The 23,708-nt window shown below is 31.3% G+C and overlaps 1 protein-coding gene across 1 annotated transcript in view; it reads right to left on the reverse strand.

Moving 5' to 3' along the window:
• The window catches only part of LOC129959873 (troponin I-like), a 29,680-nt gene continuing 5,972 nt past the window's right edge, over window positions 1-23,708 (reverse strand). The window contains exons 4-8 of the mRNA XM_056072768.1: window positions 9,052-9,152; window positions 8,920-8,963; window positions 6,006-6,047; window positions 1,121-1,223; window positions 1-160 (exon numbers count right to left, since the gene is read on the reverse strand). Of these exons, the coding sequence (XP_055928743.1) occupies window positions 125-160; window positions 1,121-1,223; window positions 6,006-6,047; window positions 8,920-8,963; window positions 9,052-9,152 (326 nt within the window). The 3' untranslated portion in view covers window positions 1-124. The remainder of the gene's footprint in view (window positions 161-1,120; window positions 1,224-6,005; window positions 6,048-8,919; window positions 8,964-9,051; window positions 9,153-23,708) is intronic.

The following is a 23,708-nucleotide window of genomic DNA, read 5'->3' on the forward strand; positions in this document are numbered from 1 at the left end:
CACTGTTTAATGATTTCTTTATTATTCTTTTTTATAAAGTATTCTCTTAGAAGTGTTATTTTTTCCTCCAGAGCTTATCTTTCCTCTCTCTTTCTTTCTTTCTCTTTCTTTGTCGTTTCCAGCATTATTTATTAGCCCATTCTGGGCCTTGTTTTTTGCCCTGAAATAATTTTATTCATTTTAATAATAATTTTAGTAAATAATTTTATTCATTTATCACATGTACACACAAACACACACACACACACACAAAAAAAAAAAAAAAAAAAAAAAAAAAAAAAAAAACGCTTTTGAATAGTTTATCTCTGATAACAAGGATTCAGAAAACTTTGTTGAAAAACAGCAGGAGATAATACCACTCAATTTATCTCAATTTATTATTTTAAATAATATATGTGATCATGTTCGAAATTTCTTTTGTACTTTCAGTTCGAAATAAGTATGAAATTATCAATAAATTGCCTGAATTTGTGGAAATAAAATAAAGATGCAAAATAGCAGCTATTTAATACAGTAAGTTGCATTTTCATGTTCCATTTGATTTCGGTATTTATATCATGAGATGCCAGCATGGATGAACCTATCTTATTAATTCTCTAAATTAGGTATTTTGTAACTGGTTTAAGCTATACTATCAAACTCTTGGCATAATCTAAGTTCTACATTATTTCAAATGAGGGCTCTAAACTAGCAAAATATGCATCGAGTCTTTCTAAAATCATTGTTTAAAATGAAACCAGAAATCATATTCGAAATTCAGCTTTTATTGGGAGAAACCCTGTATGTACAACTCCGTTTCTCTAAAATCAGCAAAGAGTTATCAAAGTGTTTACTCAAAATCTTTTAATATCAAGTAATGGAAGACTAAGCTATACTGCTTTTCAACAGCTCTTTTAAAAATTGAAAAGGAGTGGTGTATTCACCAATTATCACTTATTGCTAAGAAAGTAAATAAGTTATTAAAAATGGAAGCAAATCGAAACGGAAGCATATATTCAGAGATATCTATGAAAATATTTGTATTTATTGCTATTCGATCATTGATTTTTTTCCTCACATTTAAGGTTACTTATATCATAAAAATGAAAAATTTTCAAGTGAATTAATATTCAAACATTACCTCCTCTTCTCCTTCTAGCTTGAATTTGTTCGATTTCACATTTTTCAGATTTGCACGGAAGTCTATCTCGCTTGTTTTAGCAATCATTTTCAGTTTTTCAAACCTGTAAACACAATATAATTAATTAACGCAGTAATATAAATCTGTAGCATTAACAGCATTTAACATCTACTCTTATATAAAAAATGAAGAAACATTGCTTTTCATTTTAACTCATTCTGCTCTAAAATAGTAATAAGTAAGCGAAGCGTTTCAATCATTGGATAGTTGAATAAAACTGAAATTTACTTTTGAGATGCATTTAATTGCTATTTATCATCAAATAAATACATACAAGTTAAATTTGAACTCATGGACAAATCTTTAAGTGGTGGACTAACACTCTTTAAGTAGAAATATATACGCCAAATAACGCATTGAGGCATTAACGCAAGAAATCGGCATAAAAGGAAATGTCTGGTGTTACTTTATGGCATCGCTGTTAAGTGCTTTTTTCAAAGCAGTACTTATTATAGCTACTCAAAATTTTGTCTGCCAGCTACAGCTGGATTTATGCTCTGGGTTTGCAAGTTTTGGGAGCCCTTTTCTCCTTTTTAAACACTCAAAAACAATAGTTTCTGCTTGATTTCAATTTAGCATGTATATAAGCAGTATTTATGATACAGATATTTCGATAGACTGAAAAATTAAAGCATTTAATTGCATGTCACTATCGAAAGGGTTCGTTGCAGTATCTCATGTATGAACAAAATCTAACAATTTTTAAGTACATTTTGAAATCTTAAATACGAAACTGTTGACTAGTGAGTCAATCGATCAAGAGAGGGGGGAGGAACCCTCACTGAACCTCTCACTACTTTCTGCAAGCGAATATGAGAACATGATTTAAAAAAAAAAAAAAAAGTCAGTTGAATAATGTTCTGAAACTTAATGCTTAGTTTTAATTTGAATGTGCTGAGTACATGGACTTTATAAATCAACTGAAAATACAAAATCAGTTTTCTATAAAAAATATATATATATATCGCAAAAAAGAATGAAAGCATCGGGGTGTCTCTAAGCAATTACCTATTTTTAAATCCGATCCAGCTGCTAACAGTATTACAAGCATGGTTGCATCGATGGAGTGCTTTGCTTTACTTTTCAATAATGCTGTCATTGTGCTTGTCAGGGTCATCTTACCTATTGAATTTGTCCCATTGAGGGGGTACCTCGGATTTAGAGAGAAGAAGCTTTCGGTACGATGGTTTTTTGTTTCACTGACGAGAAAATATGGAAGTAGGGGTGAGTCATGCACGCTCCCTCCTCAATGATGTGGGGTTGTATCTCTTTGTGAGGGGTGAATGTATGAGATGCGCCATAGTGGGTCTATTATGCATTCACCCGGGGCCACTGCGATGATGATTCATTCAAAAACTAGACTTTTTTTTCTTTGTCTTTCCCTGTTCATTCGAGGCCGTCGGGATGAAAGTATATCCTATACAATAAAACGATTTTTTTACTCTCGGAGGCCCCGATTCATTACAGTGTTGGTTTTTATTTTCGTGTCTACTCGATCATTCAATTAATTTCCTTTGAGATAATCCAAGGGCGCCTAAAAATGTCTAAATAAATTTCATTTTGATTTGAAAATTGAATTATTATTTTAAAAGTGTTAAAAGTAAAAATATTTATAAATTTATTCTATTATATTCTGATGGCTTCTTTATAGATAGCCATCAATTTTGTAATGTTATACAAATATGTCTATCTTCAAAAATATTCATTAAGCCTATGTATGAATATTTCTTAATCTTAAATGTAACTGTCAAAATTAATCGTGTATATGCGGAAAAGTAACAGAAACTAACTGACATATTATTTTAAAAAGACATCGATTTAAAAAATTGTAAGGCATTTATCAAGGAGTAAGTTATTTATTTCCGCTTCTCGATTGTTTTATAAAGTGATATTTTCGGTTAATCGTAGGTGGTCACATTATTCAGGGGCCTGGTGTTTGTGCCTCAACACCATATATTCCCATGCAAAAAAAGGCTTGTTGTAATGTATTCTTCCATGTTTTAAAGTTTTGCCCATGAATTATATTCATCCTGTGAGAGACCAAACAGCATCTGAATTAACTACGTCTGAAAGACATATTATCTAATATCTAATTCATGTTTAAAGAATTTGTTTCATTCTTTCATCGCATTCATTAACGTATTCATTAAATTCAAAACTCATTAACGCATGCATGGATGGCAGGTTAGTAGTAGTAGATGGAAATAACCATATATCTCAGATGGGCATTTTCAAGATTATCAAAGAAGGCGTTCCATACCTTTGCAAGCTTTTTGAAAGTAAGTGGAAACTCAGTTCTCATAGAAAGTGTGCTTGTGGTGCAGTATTATTTTAAACTACGCTGGTAAGGGGGATCCACATTTGAAGGCTTGGTACGTATAAATAAACACTCTGCCCTTTTTTTTCCGCGTAAAATAATTTTAATATTTAGTAGTGTGTGTGTGTGTGTGTGTGTGTGTGTGCCATTTTTTGTTTTAAGTTACGCCACTGTATTTCTTGTGTAATATAAATTGCTCTTGTGCTTGTAGGTAAAAAGTAGTTTCTTGAATATCAACAAACCTTTTACTCTCATTTCATGTATTGTGGTATTTTTGCTTTCTCGTATACGAAGTAGTGTTATCGTCAGAAATCCGCCCTCGATATTCTGATAAATCTCCACGATAGCATGAAAACTTAACCAGCTAGACAGATGAAATTTGGTATGGGGACTTGACTATAAATTTTAATCAAGGTTTGGACGAAATACTTTGACGAAAAGTCTGTCTGTCTCTCCATTCGTATCCTTGTGAACGCAGTGACTCAAAGGCAGTGAGCTAGATTAGTCCTTATTGGCGCCATAAGCATTGCACTGTATTGTCTCGGGCACTCCCCATTTTTCCTTTCCCAACTTCTAAAATTATATATTTTTAATTTATTTTAATTTTAGTCCACATAAGCAATTTTAAGTAGCAAAATTTGACAAACTGAAAAAACAAAACATTTAATTTCGGCTCATTTTTAAAAGAGTTGGTTTGAATTTTTAGCATTTAAAAAAATCAAAATGGAAATTTGAAAGTAATTTTCATCGAAACAGTAAATAAAAAACGTTTTAACACAATTCAAATATTATTTAATAACAAAAGTGGTCACTCTTTTAAATTATAAAGCTGCACATTTTTTGTAGAATTATAAAACAAAACTTGGAAAATATTGTAAGTTAAAATTACCATAAGAATAATGCTGTGAAATTTAAACGAAGCTTGATTTTGTTGGAACGAGTTCAAATAGCGATATTTTTAAATTAAATGAAAACACAAACTAAATTTACTCTAAAAAGCACCACAAAAAATCTCGAGTTTCTATGTTGTTGTCTACTTTACCTAGTTATTAATACTCTTTGAACTAACTAGATGGATTAAATTTAATGTAATCTCTATTATCAAAATTATAGATCCATATCAAATCTTAAGGTTAATAGATTAATCGTCTGCCAGTTTGTATATCTGAAGATATGTGAACGCTTTAACCGCCAAAGATAACGATTTTAAAAAATGAAATTTGGCATGGTATTTTATTACCAAAGTTTTAAATCTGTCTCAAATTTTGTACTTGATCGGCGTAAAAGAAGATGACTAAAATGCACACTTTATTTTCTTCACTGTATGAAGCGTAAAGTACTCCATATTTTATAAGAGAAAAATTGAGTAGAGAGCACTCCGATTGATTTTTAAAACCTGCAGATGCCAGTGATTTATTTCAGATTTCGAGGAACAAAATACTTAAAAACATCTTTTCATTATTTTTTCAGCCCTTAAAGAAAAAAAAATTACCTTGGTCCTAATCTTTAAAAACGCCTAATCTTTTCTAGATTGCAAAAAAATCTTCTACAATAGAAATGTTTTTTACTAAGCTGCAATAAACTAGCACAAACGTGTTCCTAGGGAAAAAAAAGCTTCCTCAAGAATTTCTCTTTCGACATAAAATGATAATAATAATAATAATAATTTATTTGAAAGAAATGAATTCTGTCTATGCTTTATTTGCCTTGAAAGTTTTATGATGCAGTAAACAGAAACTTAAATAAAATTCTATCCATTCCAAGATTTTATTTTATCAAAATTCAAATACTGATCTTAAACAAACTGTGCTTCTTTTTTAGATAAACTAAATCGTTCCTTTATCAATTGTTTAGTGGATAAAGGCATAATTGCGGAATTTGAAACGGATGAAGAACGTTACGGGTATCTTTCCTTGCTTTGCTCTTAACTGGCTTATTCACAAACTGGTAGACCGATGTGTGCTTTAGCAGACAATTACTCACTGCAGTCAAGCTGGCTGCTGGAAATTTCCTGCTAACGAAACATAAATGCAGGCTAGTTCTCCATAAAATGCTACTGAATGTACAGTTCTTAGTTTCTCATAAACACTGCACAGTATTAGGGGAAATTCAGCTATAGTTATGTTAGTTTAGAAAGAGAACGGGAAAAGAAATTTAAGATTCACAATTTAATCTCTCCCGACATATATTCAATCGATAATTCATATCATCAGTTCTTGACTACACACAAATTAATCAGCCAGAACAACAACTAAACAGTCGAATTATCTTTTTAGTGATGTAGTTTAATTTAGGCTTGTGCCCAAGTAAATAAATCTTCCCCTATTTTAGTGCTGAAAAATGACAACTTAATGAAAGCGTATTTTCTCTCGTCTTTAAAATTATATCAATCAGAAAACCACGCCATTATCATCTGCCCCCCCCCCCCCTGCTTTTAAGAAAATTTACACACTCTTTTCAAATAATTTCTTCTACAGTGAAAAATTAAATATACTTAACAATACTCACTTTCCTTCGTATTTTGAAACTTTCTTCAAATTAGGCTTCACGCTAAAAAGAAGGGGGAAAAAAGGAGAAAGATTATGACATTCATATATTTATTATTTCAATAAAAAAAACATTGTATTATATGATTTTTATTTATACATAGGGGCGAACTGGCTAAGTTGTCAGCTTGCCAGATTGCCCTTACATTTATGGCAATATGTGTCTTAAACTTAATGATGTGTATGTTAGCTGAAAGGTTCTCCAAATCGAACTATTTGTTAATTTTATGCTTTGTATTAACAAAATATTAACTATGTCTTTGTCAAGAAACATTCAGTTAAAACTATTTTTATTCCTCCGTATTAGTAAACAAAATTTTAAGACTTTATTGACTGACAAAAACTACATTTATCATATATGACATATAGCACTTGATAGAATATCAACGTATACGCAAATAAATGTGTGTATTTTTAAAAATATATGTTATATTCATATGTGGAAAATGCTGATATACAAAATAATAACAATTTAATATTGCAGAAATTATACTTCCTTCCTTCAGTGCATGCATTTTGAAAATTCTCTCTGTTATAAAAATTGAATGATAACGTTGTAGGTGTGAGTGGGTCTCTGTTATCTCTTGGTAACCAGTCCTCTACACTTTATAATTCATGAAACAACAATGGAAAATATTATACTTGATATAAGTTATGCAATTTTGCATTATACTTGCTGAGCTGAAGCTTTCGCTTTTGAAGATCCGTTGTAAACTTAGCCTAGGCACTTATTTATTTGAGATAGTTTCATTTCATTTTATTATTTTGATGAAGTGTCTTCTCCGATTTATTTCAAACTATTAAAAATATAAAATGCTGCAGACATTGATTATTTATATATTATCTATTTATTAACTCAAAAATTTAGTATTTCATTCAAACAATAATCACAAGTCAAAATTTCTTTTGTTTCCTCCATTCTAATTAAAAGACAAAGAAACAAAATATTATCTCATAGAAGAACTTGTTTCTTAAAACGTTTGTTCTTTATTTGTCCTAATATATATTTGGATCTGGTTTCATTTTCTATTGTTTCCTCTTCATTACGATGAATATTGATTCATCCATTATGCAGCTGTAGGCTTCTTCTTCAGCTGAGTATGGTTTTGTTCTTATTAATAGCCGGATCACACAATGAGCCCTTTACATCCCTTTTCTGATTTATTGATTCTTAAAAGTACCTTTAGATATTAAACCAATTGACATAATTTAATTTTTATTACATTAATTATATCATTTCCATAGATTTCTTTAAGCAGAAATTTTTAGAAAAGTGGAGAGAGATGAAACACAACCAATTAAAAATAACAATTGGCCAGGCACATATATCTTTGTTACTGTTATTTTCACTTTTGCAATAATGTTTGTATTTCAGAAATTATCAAACTGAAAATTCAGCGATTTCAAATTATGCATTGGAAAATATGCAGAGTTTCCTCTTCAATCATGGCTCAAAAGATAGAGTTAGGTATCTAATAGTAAATGAAAAAATGTTTTTAATGAAGTAAAGATTTTTTTTTTTTTGTGTGTGTGTGTATCGTTCGATCGAAAAAACTTTTGAAAATATTATAAAGTCTAAATTATTATGTAGGTTGTCATTTATAGTAAAATAACCCTAGTACACTAGCATTTTAAACAAGAGAGAGACAGCCCAGAAATGACCGCCTTATGAAGCTTTAAATTTCAGTCAGAGGCCTCAATGAAGCGGCAACAGCTGGATGACGGATTTTCCTCAAGACGGCCATTGAAATGGTTTAACGTAGTGTAAAATAATTAACTGCGAAGTTTCATAATTTGGACAGTTTTGGTCACAAAAGTGTGAAACTTTTATTCGTTTAAAACGTTAACATGTAAAAATTATTTTATTAAATATGAAATTAATCAAAAATGCAATCATTATGAAATTCAATTAAAAATAAATTTTCTTCCGAACCAAACTAATAAAAGATGCATCGTATTTAGAGAGCGCTAATGCTGCTACCTCTAAAACACAGATGAACTTAATCAAATTAGAAATAAATATTGTTTAATGCAAAAATAATCAAAAAGAAAGAAATGATGAATCCGGCCTGAAGACTTTCTCAAGGTTGACCCTCAGGCAGGGATTTTCGGGTCACGAGCAGTCAATATTTTTGGACGAAAGGCAGACCCCTCACAGAAAAAATCTCTAGTTTGAATCCCTGCCTGAGGGTGACCCTTGAATAAGTCTTCAGGCCGAATTCATCATTTCTTTCTTTTTGATTCTTTTTACATTAAACTTAATAATTATTTCTAATTTTATTAAATATGATTAATAAGATCGGAGTAAAAAATTTAGATTTCGTAGTTTTTTCGGAGAATATTTATTAGCTCAAATAGCGTATAAAATATACTATACTTTATTTCATTTAGAGCATTTTCCGATTGGAAGTATATGCCTAACCCTAACGACTTAGAAATTGGCCATTCAGACACGATTGGAATGGATATGATATATATTAACATTGCAATAAAAACAAAAAATAATTCGGAAACAATAAAAGAAAGGAAGGATAGTAAAATATTAATTAAAATATTTACAGATTAGAATAACTAATTGCTCTTGGGTGATAAGTTTGACAGAAAAGAAATTTCAATTTCGCTGTAAATAGATACTGTTTCTAGTTTCATAGCGGGTTTATGTATTCTTGTTGTTTCAAACTGTCATCTGTTACCGAAAGAAATGCGCATATCAATACAATATTGTGTGTGTGTGTGTGTGTGTGTGTGTGTGTGTGTGTGTGTGTGTGTGTGTGTGTGTGTGTGTGTGTGTGTGTGTGTGTGTGTGTGTGTGTGTGTGTGTGTGTTCATTAATTTCTTTCACTAAACAATTTTTTAAAAAATTGAAAATTACTTACAATTTACCTCTTAGATCATTCACTTGAATGGTCAGCTCATTTATCTAATAGGATTTAAAAAAATATTTAGATGAGTGAAGCTTAATACGAACAGAAATAAATAAATAAATAAATTTTTTTATTATAACTTACCAAAAATTCTTTTTGGCTAACTTCGTATTCTAAATCATATTTCGCATCTTCTAATTGAGCAATTCGTTTATAATACTCCTTACAAATAGCTTGCAAAGTCGCTGTTAGTATGAGAAGAAGCAAATAATTATTTTGATTGTTAAAAATTTTATTAATTCATAATTAACAACATACAGATTTTCAAGTATTCTTACATTATTTAATTTAATATATACATTTTTAGCCTGTATATTAAGTATATATTAATATATATGCTGCTGTGACTTAAAGAATGTACTAATTGAAATTATGTGGTATAAACTTATCCAGAAAGGTGTTGAGTCTGCAGTCTGGCTAATTCAAGCGTTTTATAATTTAAAAAAAAAATTCTAGACTCTTACATTTTTTACTTACACACTCTGCAATAGCATAAGACAGTGACGTCTGTAACGCAGAACGGAGATTTAAAATATCGCCACCCCTTTTTTTTCGCGTCATAATGTGATGCGCATACTCTAACTTCTGTTTTGACATCAAGTAATTCAGAAAAAATTTTTAGAGTTTAATGTTACTGATTTATGAATATGTGAATAAAACTGAGCATGAATAAAAAATAATTATGATATCGTAAACTCCACGCTTTATTTACATTATTTTGCGTTGGATTATAACAAAGGTCAATGAGTTGAAATCTATAAATTTTATTATTTTTGAGATTACATTTTTTCTGTTAGTGGATTATAAGTTTTTTTATTGATTAGTTTTAGTTTGAGCGTTCATAAATTTTTTTGCTTTACAGAATTCCGGGCTTTTATTGTTTACTTTTAATGTTGCTATATATTTATATCTAAAGTGCGCTACAAATTATACATATATTTCTTAAGCATTCTGCCACTGTACTTGAGATTTTCTACTACAATTTTTGTTAGTTTATCTGTGGTAAACAGATATGAGATACTATTAACGGGTTAACAAACCGTTTAGACGAGCACATATTCTAGTGTTAAAATATTACCTAAAATTCGTAATTATTTTGTTCAGTTCGAAGTCACGACTAAAAATGTTAAAATATCGATTGTGTTTCTGAATTGCTTTCATTAGTTAAATGCATCATAACTTTTGTTTTCAAAGTTCTCAATTAAAATGTTTTTAAGACTATATATTCGAGGACTTGACTGTTTAACAAAGTAATGATTCAAAAAAGAAATTTAAAAAAAAACTACTTTTTAAAAAGGATTTTGAACATATAAGATGTGAATTTTGTTGCTTTTTTTAGGTCTTATTATTTTTATTTATTATTTAAAAAAGTAATTAAAAATTTACGTGAAATTAGTATTGCTTATTTATAAAAGTTAAGTACTGCTCATTTATTAATTATATATTATTTAATAAAAACATTAAAATATATCTTTATTGTCACATTTAGATTTAAAATTGACGGTGGCTCTTGCACTAATTTTTAGACCCGGCTTTTCTTAATTCAAATTTTTGGATTAAGCGAAATTTTCTGTCAACTTCGAAGGTGATAGAATGTAAAATATTTACCTCATAACATTTTAATTTGTGTTTTATTTATTTGTAAAATAGTTTTAATTCTAATGTAGCATATTATTCTGATTAATTACATAAATTTAATTACAAACATTTTTTTCTAAAATGAGCTTTATTTTATTTTATTATAATTTTATTTATTACTTGAAACCTATGACATGTTTTTTTGTTTTTTTTTCATTTTCAATTTTTTTTTTTTTTTTTTTTGGTAATTTGCAGACTAATTGTTTATGAAGTTCCTGGCCACATTTTTAATTATGGTCTGATACAAATTTGGATAGTTAAATTTGGTTTTGAATGTTGGAAAGAGCATGAGTTATATGAGCTCTCTGATTCTGAGCAAAAAGAGCGAATTCGTTCTTGGAATACTCAGAATATCAGTTTTCTTAAAATCGAACGTCGTACTGGAAGGCATAAATCTATTTCTATAAATAGAAAATATGTTAAGCGCCGGAGGAGAAACAGGAATCGCAAATCAAAATTAGCAAGAAGAACAAAGCGATCAGTTTTTATGCTTCAATGAATGAAAAGATATGGAAAAAATATGAAAGCAGCTGACAAAAAAGTGGTTGGGACTTGGGGAATTTTAGTATTACCGACATGATTTTCAGAAAGAACCAAAGTACTTTTCTGAATACAGCTGGATTATTAAATGGGGACAATTGTGGGGACGCCGAGCGTTTTCGTTTTTTCTTTCAGCGATATTTCCAAAGTAATTTAAATTTGTGCCTTATTTATAAAGATTATGTACTCGAACTTATTCAAATTAAAATCAAGTATTTGGAATTAGAACTGGAATTTAAATTTTGCAGTATTATTCTAAAAACATACCCAATGAATATGTTTTAATATTAAGTTTTGTATTATATTATTTTATGAGTTTAAAATATAATATAAGACTTTGTAGTTTAAAAAATATCTGATTCATAGTTAAATAATATTAAAATTGTGTTAAAAAATGTCGTCTTTTTTTTTTTTTTTTTTTTTTACTATTTTGTATAAAATTAATGTTAATTTTGATTTTGTTTTTTTTATACTCGATGTACTAAAACTTACTGTTACGGCCTTGTTGGCGCCTTTTGTAAGGAATGTAGCAAACCTATGCTGACTTGGCTTCAGCGATAAAATTATTGTAACCCTGCTGACATGGGGTCAGTTTGAAAAACAGTTTCGTACTGAGGAGTTCGTTGCGGGGTCGTTGCACCTCGATGAAATAAAAAGTTGGCTTTCGAATTGTCGTTTGATTTTTAAAGAATACAGTCCACTTATTAAAAAATTGAATGAACCAGCTTAACTTATGGTAAATTCGTACCATAAAATTTGGTCCGCTCGCGGAGTTTGAATTTTAATTAAATTTCGATTTGAATAGTAAATAATAATGGAGAAAGACATTACTTCGTTAAATAGGACTCGTGGTGGAATCAAGGCGCAAATAACTAGACTATTAACGTCAATAAAGGATCAGCAGTTTGAGGATGTTGAAATAGAAGAAATTGAAGTCAAGTTGGATAAAGTGCGTAAATTAAATCAACAGTTTGAACTTTTAAGACAAGACTACTACAAAGTTGTGAAAAGAGATGAAGATTTAGTGGAAATTGAAAATAGCTTCGAGGATATCGACTCGGATCTCCTAAAATTGGAGGTAAGCTTGAAAAAACTTTTTAATAATTGCATGCATGAAAATGGGAATGCAAAAATTAATAAATCTAATGATGTTAATATCAAGCTGCCAGAAATCCCATTACCAAAATTTTCGGGTAATTTTGAGGAATGGAACATTTTTAAAGCTCAATTTGATTCGTTAATTTCTTCTAACAAACAACTTTCAGAGTCGCAAAAGCTTTATTATTTACAATCATGCTTAGTTGGAAGTGCGGCTCGGATGATATCGAATGACGATACATTTCATTCCTTATTGAAAGCTTTGGAAGATAGATTTGATAATAAAAGACTTATTTTTAATACTCACATTAATGAAATATTTTCGATTGAAAAGTTGCACAATGAAAGTGCCAAAGATTTAAGATCATTAGTTGATCAATTACATAAACATTTAAGAGCTTTAAAATTATTGGATTTAGATTTGGATAAACTAAGTGAAGCTATGTTGATTAATATTATTATGCAGAAATTGGATAAAGAATCGCGTAAACAATTTGAAATGACTTTGACGTCAAATGAGCTAACTGATTGGAATACCTTTATAAAATTTATTGAAAAAAGATGTCAAATTTTAGAAAATTTACAAAGTAATATCGTTCAACCACCAAAATCGAAATTTATTTCCCAAAGTTCTAAACCTCGTACTTTGGTAACAAAGGTAAATGACACTTCATCAAAGTGTCCTGTTTGTCGTCTACCAGCAAATCATCCTATCTATAAATGCAAAAGTTTTCTTGATTTAAATGCTGTGGAACGTTTTAATATGGTTAAAAAACTCTCTCTGTGTGTGTTGTGCTTAAAACCAGGGCACAAATTAGCTTTTTGTCGCCAATCTAAGTATTTGTGTAACATCTGCAATGGTAATCACAATTATCTCTTGCACAGACATCGCAAACCTTCGATCGGAGGAGAAAATGTTACTCATTCCGAAGCAATTCCTTCGGAGCAGAGGGCTGATTTATCCCCCACAGATGTGACCTTGGCCGATTCACAGCATACTTCCTCTGCCTGCTTAGTCGTAAAAAATAAAAGCGTTCTACTTCCAACTGCAATAGTACTTATTCAGAATATTTATGGCCACTTCTCGAGGGCTAGAGTAATACTTGACAGTGCTTCTCAGGCAAATTTTGTAACAAAGCAGTTTGCGGACAATGCGAATTTGCGAAAACAAAAAATAAATACATCGGTTTCTGGATTGGGAGGAATTTCTACTTCGATTGAATATGAGGCTGTTGCAAATATAGCCAATTGTAATGGATCTTTCTTTTTATCACAAACCTTTTTTGTAATAGATAAAATTACGGATATGGTTCCGGCAACAAATGTTAATTTAGAGAATTTAGAAATTCCACAGGTTATGCTTGGTGATCCGGAATTTACACGGAGTTCCAAAATCGATGCCCTTTTGGGTGCTGAAACCTTCTTTGAAATTGTTAAGGGTGAACAAATACGTTCATCTCTAAATTCATTAATATTTCAAAATACTGTATTTGGTTATGTCGCTGGTGGCTATGTAAATACAAATAATCAGGAGCCATGTACTAATTTATGTACTTTAGTTTCCCGAAATGAAAATATTGAAAAAGTAATCGAAAAATTCTGGTTAGTGGAAAATATTAGTGAAGAAAATACTATTCTTAGTAGTGAAGAAGAGTTTTGCGAGGCTCATTTTAAAGAAACCCACACCAGAAATAAGGATGGTCGATTCGTAGTTAAAATGCCGATGAAAGAAGGTTTGTTGGGTGATTCTAAAGCCTTAGCCAACGTTAGACTTAACCAAACAGTTAAGCGATTGCATAAGAATCCCATGATGCAAAATTTATATAAGGAATTTATTGCAGAATATGAAAATTTGGGTCATATGGAAAAAGTGAATAATGACATGTGTGAAGGATCTTATTATTTGCCGCATCATGGAGTTTATAAACCTGAAAACTCAACCACAAAATTAAGGGTTGTATTTAATGCCAGTGCCCCTAGTACATCGGGACAAAGTCTAAATGATTTGCTTCTTGCCGGTGCAGTGAAAGAAAATATTTTTGAAATAATGACTAGATTTAGGACTTATAAATACGCATTTACGGCAGATATTAAAAAGATGTACCGTCAAATATTAATTGATGAATCGCAAAGAAATCTCCTAAAAATATTATGGAAAGATGATATGAATGAGTTTCCAACTACTTATCGCCTTAACACTGTCACTTACGGCACAAAATCGGCTCCATTTTTGGCCATTCGTTGTTTGAAGCAACTCGCTTTGGATGAAGCGAAAAAATTTCCGTTAGCTTCGCAAGTTACACTAACAGACGTGTATATGGACGATTTCGTCTCGGGTGCTGCTACTTTAGAAGCAGCCCAGGAATTACAAAGGCAGTTGATACAAATGCTGCAAACTTGTGGCATGGAGCTTCATAAATGGACTTCAAATTCATCTGAACTCATAAACAATAGCACTGAGGAAACTAACCACCAATATTTTCTCGTTGATCGACATTCTTCAGTAAAGGCTTTGGGTCTGAATTGGCAACCAAAAGAAGATTATTTTCTCTTTAAGGTAGACTTAAAGATCAAGCCTTTCTACACTAAAAGAGACGTGTTATCTGTTATCGCTCGTTTATATGATCCATTAGGTCTCGTTGGTCCGGTTATCACAAAGGCCAAAATTTTTATGCAAAAATTATGGATCCAACAATTGAACTGGGAAGATACTCTCCCCCAGTCTATTCAGCCAGAATGGTCGAATTTTGTGACATCTTGGAAAGTAATTGAAAATCTCAAAGTTCCTAGATATATCTTGACAGAATCTTATGAAAGAACTGTTATAGTAGGTTATGCTGATGCTTCTGAAGCTGCTTTCGGAGCGGTAGTTTATATGAAATCTATTATGGAAGATGGCACAGCTGTCAATAAACTTATTGCCAGTAAATCAAGAGTTGCTCCCATTAAAGTAATTTCGATCCCTCGTTTGGAGTTGTCAGCGTGATCCTTCTGTCGCAGTTGATAGAAAGAATTCGTCCTTCTCTTCAGATGCTAATCAGTGAAACAATCTGTTACACCGATTCAACAATTGCACTTGCCTGGATAAAGACACCTCCATATAAACTAAAAACTTTTGTCGCTACTCGAGTATCAAAGATACAAACTCTCACAGAAAACTTCCAGTGGAAACATATTTCTTCCCAACTGAATCCTGCTGATGTAGTATCTAGAGGTTTGAACCCTCATGAACTCTTAACCAACGACTTATGGTGGCGTGGTCCTGACTATTTACCGGACTCTAAAAATAATTCTAGTGAACTTGATGAGTCTGCAATTTCAGATGAACAATATCTGACTGAACTTAAATCACAGTCAAACATTAGTTTATCTTCTGTAAATAATATTTCATTTCTTGAGGATTTTTTAGCCATAAGTAATGACTATGTAAAATTAATTCGTGTATTTAGTTTTATTTGCAGGTTTTTATTCAATATTAAGAATAAAACAAAAATTACCGGTCCAATCACAAATAGTGAATTGGAAAGAGCAAAAAGGAAATTAATGGAGATTATTCAGGTAAGTGAATTTTATAAAGAGATAAAGGCCCTAAAAAACGGAGTAACTTTGAAGAAGGGTCCTGTAAGTCATTTAAATGCTTTTTTAGATGCAGATAATTTGTTAAGAGTAGGTGGTAGATTGGTTCATGCAGATGTTAGTTATAATCATAAACATCAGATAATACTGCCTAAAAAGCACAAAATTACCACTCTAATTTTCCAGTATTATCACTTAAGGAACTTTCACGCAGGACCTCAATCATTATTACATTTTGTTCGGCAAGAATTTTGGCCCATTGGAGGCAAAAATATCGCAAGAAAGGTTGTGCGCAACTGTATAACTTGTTTTAGGTGCAAACCTACTCCTTTAGACCAATTAATGGGGAATTTACCTCCAGAGCGAGTAAATCCCAACCCTGTATTTTCTAACACAGGTGTAGACTTTTGCGGTCCATTTTTCATAAGGTACAAAAATCAAAGAAAGGGTAATCTACATAAGGTGTATGTAGCTATTTTCGTTTGCCTAGTTACTAAGGCTATACATCTTGAAATAGTTTTTGACTTGACATCACAAGCATTTATTGCTTGCTTGAAAAGATTCTTCTCACGTCGAGGGAAATGCTCAACTTTATTTAGTGATAATAGTAAAACCTTTATAGGAGCCAACAAAGAATTGAAAAAACTCGCTTCACTTGTTAATTTTCCTGATGAAAATTTATCAAGGTTTTTGGCAATGGAAAATATCTCCTGGAAATTTCTTCCCCCTCGGGCCCCTAATTTCGGAGGACTCTGGGAGTCTGGAGTTAAGTCCTTCAAGCATCATCTGAAAAGAACTGTTGCTGATGCAAAATTATTTTATGAGGAATTTTTAACTGTTATTACTCAAATAGAAGGCATCCTAAACTCAAGACCTATCTCACCTTTATCTTCCGATGCTTCGGATTTAGAACCATTAACTCCAGGCCATTTTTTAATAGGCAGGCCCATAAATTCTATCCCAGAGCCTTCAGTAATAAATGAACTAGACAGTAAATTAACCCGTTGGCAAAGACTAACAAAAATAGTAGAACAAATCTGGAAACGCTTGTCGATTGACTATCTAAATCATTTGCAAGACCGAAAAAAATGGCGATTTTCAAAAAATAATATTAAGAAAAATGATATGGTTATACTAAAGGAGGATAACCTTCCACCTTTTAAATGGTGTCTTGGAAGAATAAGTCAAGTTATTCCCGGACAGGACGGCAGTTCGTGTTGTAATTGTCAAAACTAAAAATGGTCATTTTAAAAGACCAATATCTAAAATTTGCCTCCTACCCATTCAGACTTGATTTTCTAATCTGTACATAAAAAAAAAACTGTATATTATTCTGTACATATTCAAATGTTTATTTTCTATTTTTACATATTTAATTGTACATTTATGCTTTATACTTATTTATATTTCTATGTCTTTTTTATATATGTTTTCATGTTTGAACTCGAAAAAAAAAATTTTGTTGTATATTGTGGATTATAACTTTGAATCTTGTATTGTAACTTGTGTTGCATAAACACGCAACGCGGGGCGGAATGTTACGGCCTTGTTGGCGCCTTTTGTAAGGAATGTAGCAAACCTATGCTGACTTGGCTTCAGCGATAAAATTATTGTAACCCTGCTGACATGGGGTCAGTTTGAAAAACAGTTTCGTACTGAGGAGTTCGTTGCGGGGTCGTTGCACCTCGATGAAATAAAAAGTTGGCTTTCGAATTGTCGTTTGATTTTTAAAGAATACAGTCCACTTATTAAAAAATTGAATGAACCAGCTTAACTTATGGTAAATTCGTATCACTTACTATCTTGAAAGTGATTCGCAATGAAATGTATTGCTATTGCAGTGTGCCAAAATTTGCTATTTAAAACTGCCGCAATATTAAATGAATAAAAAAATATCTGGTTTTGATAGTTAGAGAGGGAATAAGGATACTCGATACTTGCACCACCTAAAGACCTGTAGAAGGCTTAATTCGGTCCTGTTTCTGAATATTCTTGTGGAGGCGGGTCGTTAAAGTTTTGGGAAAAAATTAGCTCTGTTAAACTACAAGTATAAAGTTTACTCAGAAATAAACAAAAACATTCTGGTAAATTAATTAAAACTCCATTTGAAGGTTTTGAGCGAAATTGATGTAATTTTTTTTTAAATTTTGTGCAGGTGTCCGCATCATCCAAAATTGGTTCCGTAGAGAAAATATAAATACTTTTGAGTGACCTACAATGAGTTCGAATTTAAAAAAAAATATTTCGGAATAGTTGGTGTATGAACATATTTCATTCAATCAGATGAATAATTGTAAAATATACTGTCATTTTAACTTTATATTTTATATTATGTAAATAAATAAAATTAGTTTCCTTACGTAAAACTTTTCTTATACTATAAATTAAGATGCTTATTTTTGTATCAATTTAATAAAAATGTTTTTAAATATTTAATAAAATACAAAGTGTATATAAATATTTTGTTATATGAATTTAAATATTAGGTAGAGTATTTTTGTAAAATAAATATATGGAGAAAAAAAAGTACTTTTTATAATGTAGCCTCAAAAATTATATTGTATTAGATGGTGGAACTATCTTGCAAAATCCAATTGTGAAAAGGCACCGATTTACAAAATTCTTAAGCTTTAATCAAAGAAGAACTGATTTTTTTTCTCTTAATTATTTTAATATTACGTAGATATTTTTGTTGGATCATAAGCTGTCACATTTCTAGGAACGATTTTGATAGGACGCTGAATTACTCAAGCCTAGGATACAAAAATTTGTTTATGCAGTCCCGAAAATCACCCTAAACGTTTGGGAATTCATCTCTGATCGTTCGCATGTTCCTCGCCGTAATTCAATCATAATAGATAACTCCCCTATCACTCTCCCTATTCCCATGTGATATCATTTTGTTCCTGAAATGTAAAGGGTTATGCGCATTCGTTCACAATAGCGTGCAACGATGAGAACGCTGTACAAGAGCGTTCGACAGAGGGGCGCGACCCGCTCTAATTGAGATCTGTGTATACTAGGGTTGTGCCTATTTTCGATGCCGGTTTTCGAAAAATATCGATCTATCGAAATCATGATTATGAATAATAGTTCACGGTAAATCGCGATACAATAAATCGATATTTACAGTTAATTCGCGTTTTCGATTTCAGTTTGGTTATCGGTTAGTGTTTATTTTTGTTGCTGTTCATTCTTTTTCCCCTTCATACAGAATTTTTTGTTAATATTTCTATAAATACTGTCACATTTTAGTATACAAAAATGCTTGTTTTAGGAAAAATTCTGTATTGTCATTTTGGAAAAAACTGTTTCCTGTTTCCTAATTGAATGATACCATTATGGAGAAATAATTGCAATTATCAGAAGATTGTAGGCTGTCCTTTGTTTGATCGCTAAATATTCATCTTCAGAAATAAAAGCAAAATAGATTAATTCAGATTAAATTCACAATTTCATTCGCAGCTCTCATTTTCACACTTAAGCAAACTCGATTTAAAAAAAAGAAAATCCGTTATATTTCTTCTTTCGCCTAGCGTCTCACGATAAATCGCGATACAATAAGTCGATATGCACAATTAATTTACGTTTTCGGTTTCTTTTTCGTTACCGTTTAGTGTTTTTTTTTTCTTTTGTTGTTGTTGCTCTTCATTCTTATTGACCTTTATACAGAATTTTTGTTAATATTTCTATAAATACTGTCATAGTCTAATATATAAAAATACTTATTTTAAACACAATGTTATTAATTGTAACATGCAGACATTGCTTTGGCTCTGACACACTTTATTATAGTTCGCCAACAGATTTTGAGACGACCGCATTTCGACAATTGCATTTCATTAAGGAGTGAAACGCGGAACGTTGAGTGCATTTCTGGTATTCCCTTTGACCTTGGATTTCCCCTATTAGATACTAGTAAATGTAAACATTTCCTCCTTTCATCTTTCTTTTCACCCCTATTTTGACGAATTAAACCCATTCTAACACATGCGCAAAAGCGAGGAGGGTTTTACAATCCGTTGCTTAACTATAAAGGAGTTTTAACAAAATTATTTCTAACTATTTTTATTCAAAAGAAAACAAATATTTTTATTATATAAATTGAAACTTCCTTTTACATGGATTCGTTCTAATCAGTCAATATATTAAGAGATGTTATTTATAACTTATAATAGCTATAAATAAATTATGATATCACGATATATCGAAAAATATCGATATGTGTTGAACGATATATCGCGATGATGAAGTTCCGTCATCGCGCAACCCTAGTGTATACCCATTCATAGGAAAGGGAAGTCACTATATTGTGGTGAAAATGAAGAGGTATTGCTGCGGAGGTGTAATGGAAGCTATCTCAAATTTCCTTCAGGTTTTTATTTATCTTTTTGTTGAATAGCCTGCTGCGTGAATGTGCTGTAAGAATATTGTCAAAATCTGTAAAGAAATTTCTTTTCTATGTAATTTATTATTTTGTTTGTACACATTTGATAAAGTTGACCTCAAATCACGTAATTATGTTTCCTTAATTAGAGCTATTTTAAATTTAACTTAGGCTAAAAAAAAATCATGGAAATAGAATTCATCATCAAATTATAAATCTTTAAATTCAATAACGATAACATGCGATATTTGGATATATGGACAACTTTTTTTAAACAACATTTAAACACTCTTCTTTGGATTCAGAATTAACTGTTGAGGATTCTGAAATCGAGGAATTCGAAAATAGATATTTTCCCTTGAAATTAAAGTTTCAAAATAAAACTGATGTTTTTAATACATCTGAATCTACTACTGAAACACAGAATTCTTCAGTTAGTGTGCAATCTAATTCGAATTTTCGTTTACCAAAACTTACTATACCAATGTTTTCTGGTAAATTTGAAGATTGGATGAATTAGGATGAGGATTTATTTGTATACACAGTTCATTCGCAAATTTCACTAAGCAATAGTCAAAAATTTCAATGTTTAAAGGGTTTGCATTTTGATGAATCCTCTTCTTTGATTAAACACATACCATTGTCCAATGACTCCTATGAAGAAGCACGGGGAAAATTAACGGACAGGTATGATAAAAAGAAGAAAGTTATTCATGCATTGATTAAAACATTTTTGGAACAAAAAAGCATCTCTCAAGCCAATTCAGCAAATTTGAGAAATATAGTTGACACAAATGATGAGGTTTTGAGAGGGTTAAAATTTTTAGAAGAGGCATCTAGCAGAGATCCATGGCTGATTCATTTGTAATTGTAAAAATTAGATCCTGAAACAAGAAGACTTTGGTCCGTGTAAACTTAAGAAATAGGATTTCCTACGTAGAAAGAATTCTTGGAGTTTTTAAATACCAGATGTTGATCTCTTGAAATTAATGATTTATAATGAATCTGATGCTAAAATTCCTACTAAGTATAATTTTGTTGCATGTAAAAATATCCAAAGAAATGAAACTGATAAAAATTGTTTGAAATGTTTGGGAATGCTTAAATTGTTTAAGTGTATTAGGATTTGAATGCTCGAAAGAATTTTGTAAAACGAAACTGTCTTTGCTTTTTATGTTTGAATTCGCATAAATATAAAAAACGCCCAAATAATCATTTAAAATGTACCATATGTCAAGGAAAACATAATTCACTGTTGCATGAAGATGTTAAAAGTAAAGTTCACGTGTTTCAGATTCCAAACCAATGATAAACAAACCGCAGACCACCCCTCTGAAGGCGATATCTGTCAAGGGGGAGAAACGCAATGCAATAAATCAACGGCACCTCAAAGGCCCGTTAGTTCTAGCACGTCTCTGAACAACTCCAAATTTATATCATTCCTTCCCACGGCAAAGGTTTCACTGTATAATAGTGAGGGTGATTCTTTTTTATTCAGTGCTTTGCTAGATAGCGGTTCGGAATCCAGTTTTGTAAGTGAAAATGTAATAAGCATTTTAGGATTCAAGAGAAAGAATGCTAGAGTATCTCTAAGTGGCATAAGTGGGGGTTCAAGCAGGAACCACACGTATCTCAATTAATTTAAAAATTGGGTCAAGATTTAGCGAAGAATGTTTGACAGTTAGTGCTTTTATTTTAAATAAGGTTACTTTTCAAATCCCAGTTGAGAATATTAACATTAAAGAATTAGATTATTTGAAGAGGATCCCTCTGTCAGGTGAAGATTTTTCAAGGCCATCAGAATGTGATATAATTTTAGGCTCTGATTGCTTTTTCACTATCCTTCGTAATGGAAAAATTAGCGAGTCTGAAGGGCAACCAACCAATTGCGCAAAGCACAATATTTGGTTGGATTGTCGCAGGTCAGATTCGAAGGGATTTTATTTCATCATCATCCACGCAATCGCATCTGATTTCCGTGGGAAATGATTGCAACATTGATTCTGTTTTGCAAACATTTTGGTAAATGGAAGAGTTGCCGGATAAAAGATTTCTTTTGTCAGAAGAAGAATTTTGTGAAAATCATTTTAAATCAACTTGCAGAATAAATGATCAGGATCGATTTGTTGTAAGATTACCAGTTTATAAGGACATTAATCAGTAGGAGATACAAAGCGAATAGCTGTTTCTAGGCTTCTAGCAATGGAGAAGAAATTTAAATTCTACTCAGAATTTGAAATGGAATACAAGGGTTTTATGAGTGAGTATGAAGAATTGCGGCATATGTCACCTAATAAAGATTTTGATTCTTATAAACCGGAATACTTTCTCCCCCATCATGCTGTGCAAAAGAAAGACAGTATTACAACCAAACTTCGAGTTGTGTTTGATGGATCCTGCAAACGCCTGATTCTAATTCGTTGAATTCAGTTTTAGGGGTAGAACAAATATTGCAACCAGATATTTTTACTATTTTTGCCAGATTCAGACTAAATAAAATTGCTTTCACTTCCGATATAAAGCAAATGTATAGACAAATTTTAATTGATCCAGAAGATAAAAATTTGTAGAAAATAGTGTGGAGAAATTCACCTGATTCCACTATTAAGGAATAAAAACTTTCTACTGTAACTTATGGATCTTCATCCGCTCCCTTTTTAGCTACTAGATATTTACATCCAATAGTCTTGGATTCTCGAATTATAAATCCTGAAATATCTAAAATAATTCAAAATTCCATTTATATGGATGATTTGATGGCTGGAGCAAAATCTAATGAAGAAGCAATCGCGTTAATCCAAAAATTGTCGAAAATTTTTGATGTTCGAGGATTTCACCTAAGAAAGTGGCATTCCAATTCTCCATATGTCATAAATAATTTAGCTGAAAGTCTAGTGCTAATAAATCCAATGTGGAAATTCATCCCGAAAACTGTTATAAAACTCTTGGACTTATTTGGGACTCTTTGACTGATTGCTTTGTTCTTAAAATTGACTTTAACTTTGAGAATGAAATCACCCAAAAATCTTTTCTATCACAATCAGCAAGGCTATTTGATACCTTTGGATTTCTTTCACCTAGCACAGTATTAATAAAAATCTTTTATCAGCAGTTATGGTTGCTGAAACTTGATTGGGACAGTGCCTTATCGGAACATTTTGCAGTTAAGTGGCATACATTCAAAAAGGAATTTCAGCAAATATGTCACATTTCTATTCCAAGATGGCTTCTAATTACAGAAAAGGAAATTACTCTTCATGGCTTTTTGGATGCATTGGAATCAGCATATGCCGGTGTAATTTATGCGGTTCAACGAACTGATAAAGGTGTTACTAAAGTCACTATTTCAGCAGCTAAAAGCAAAGTAGCTCCGCTCAAGCCTGTATCCATTCCACGGCTAGAGTTAAATGGAGCTCTCCTGTTAGCCCGTTTATATTCTGTTTTAATTAATACTTTTCATGGTCATGTTATTAATTTATATGGTTGAACAGATTCACAAGTT

This window comes from Argiope bruennichi, chromosome X2, assembly GCF_947563725.1.
Source record: "Argiope bruennichi chromosome X2, qqArgBrue1.1, whole genome shotgun sequence".
NCBI lineage: Eukaryota > Metazoa > Arthropoda > Arachnida > Araneae > Araneidae > Argiope > Argiope bruennichi.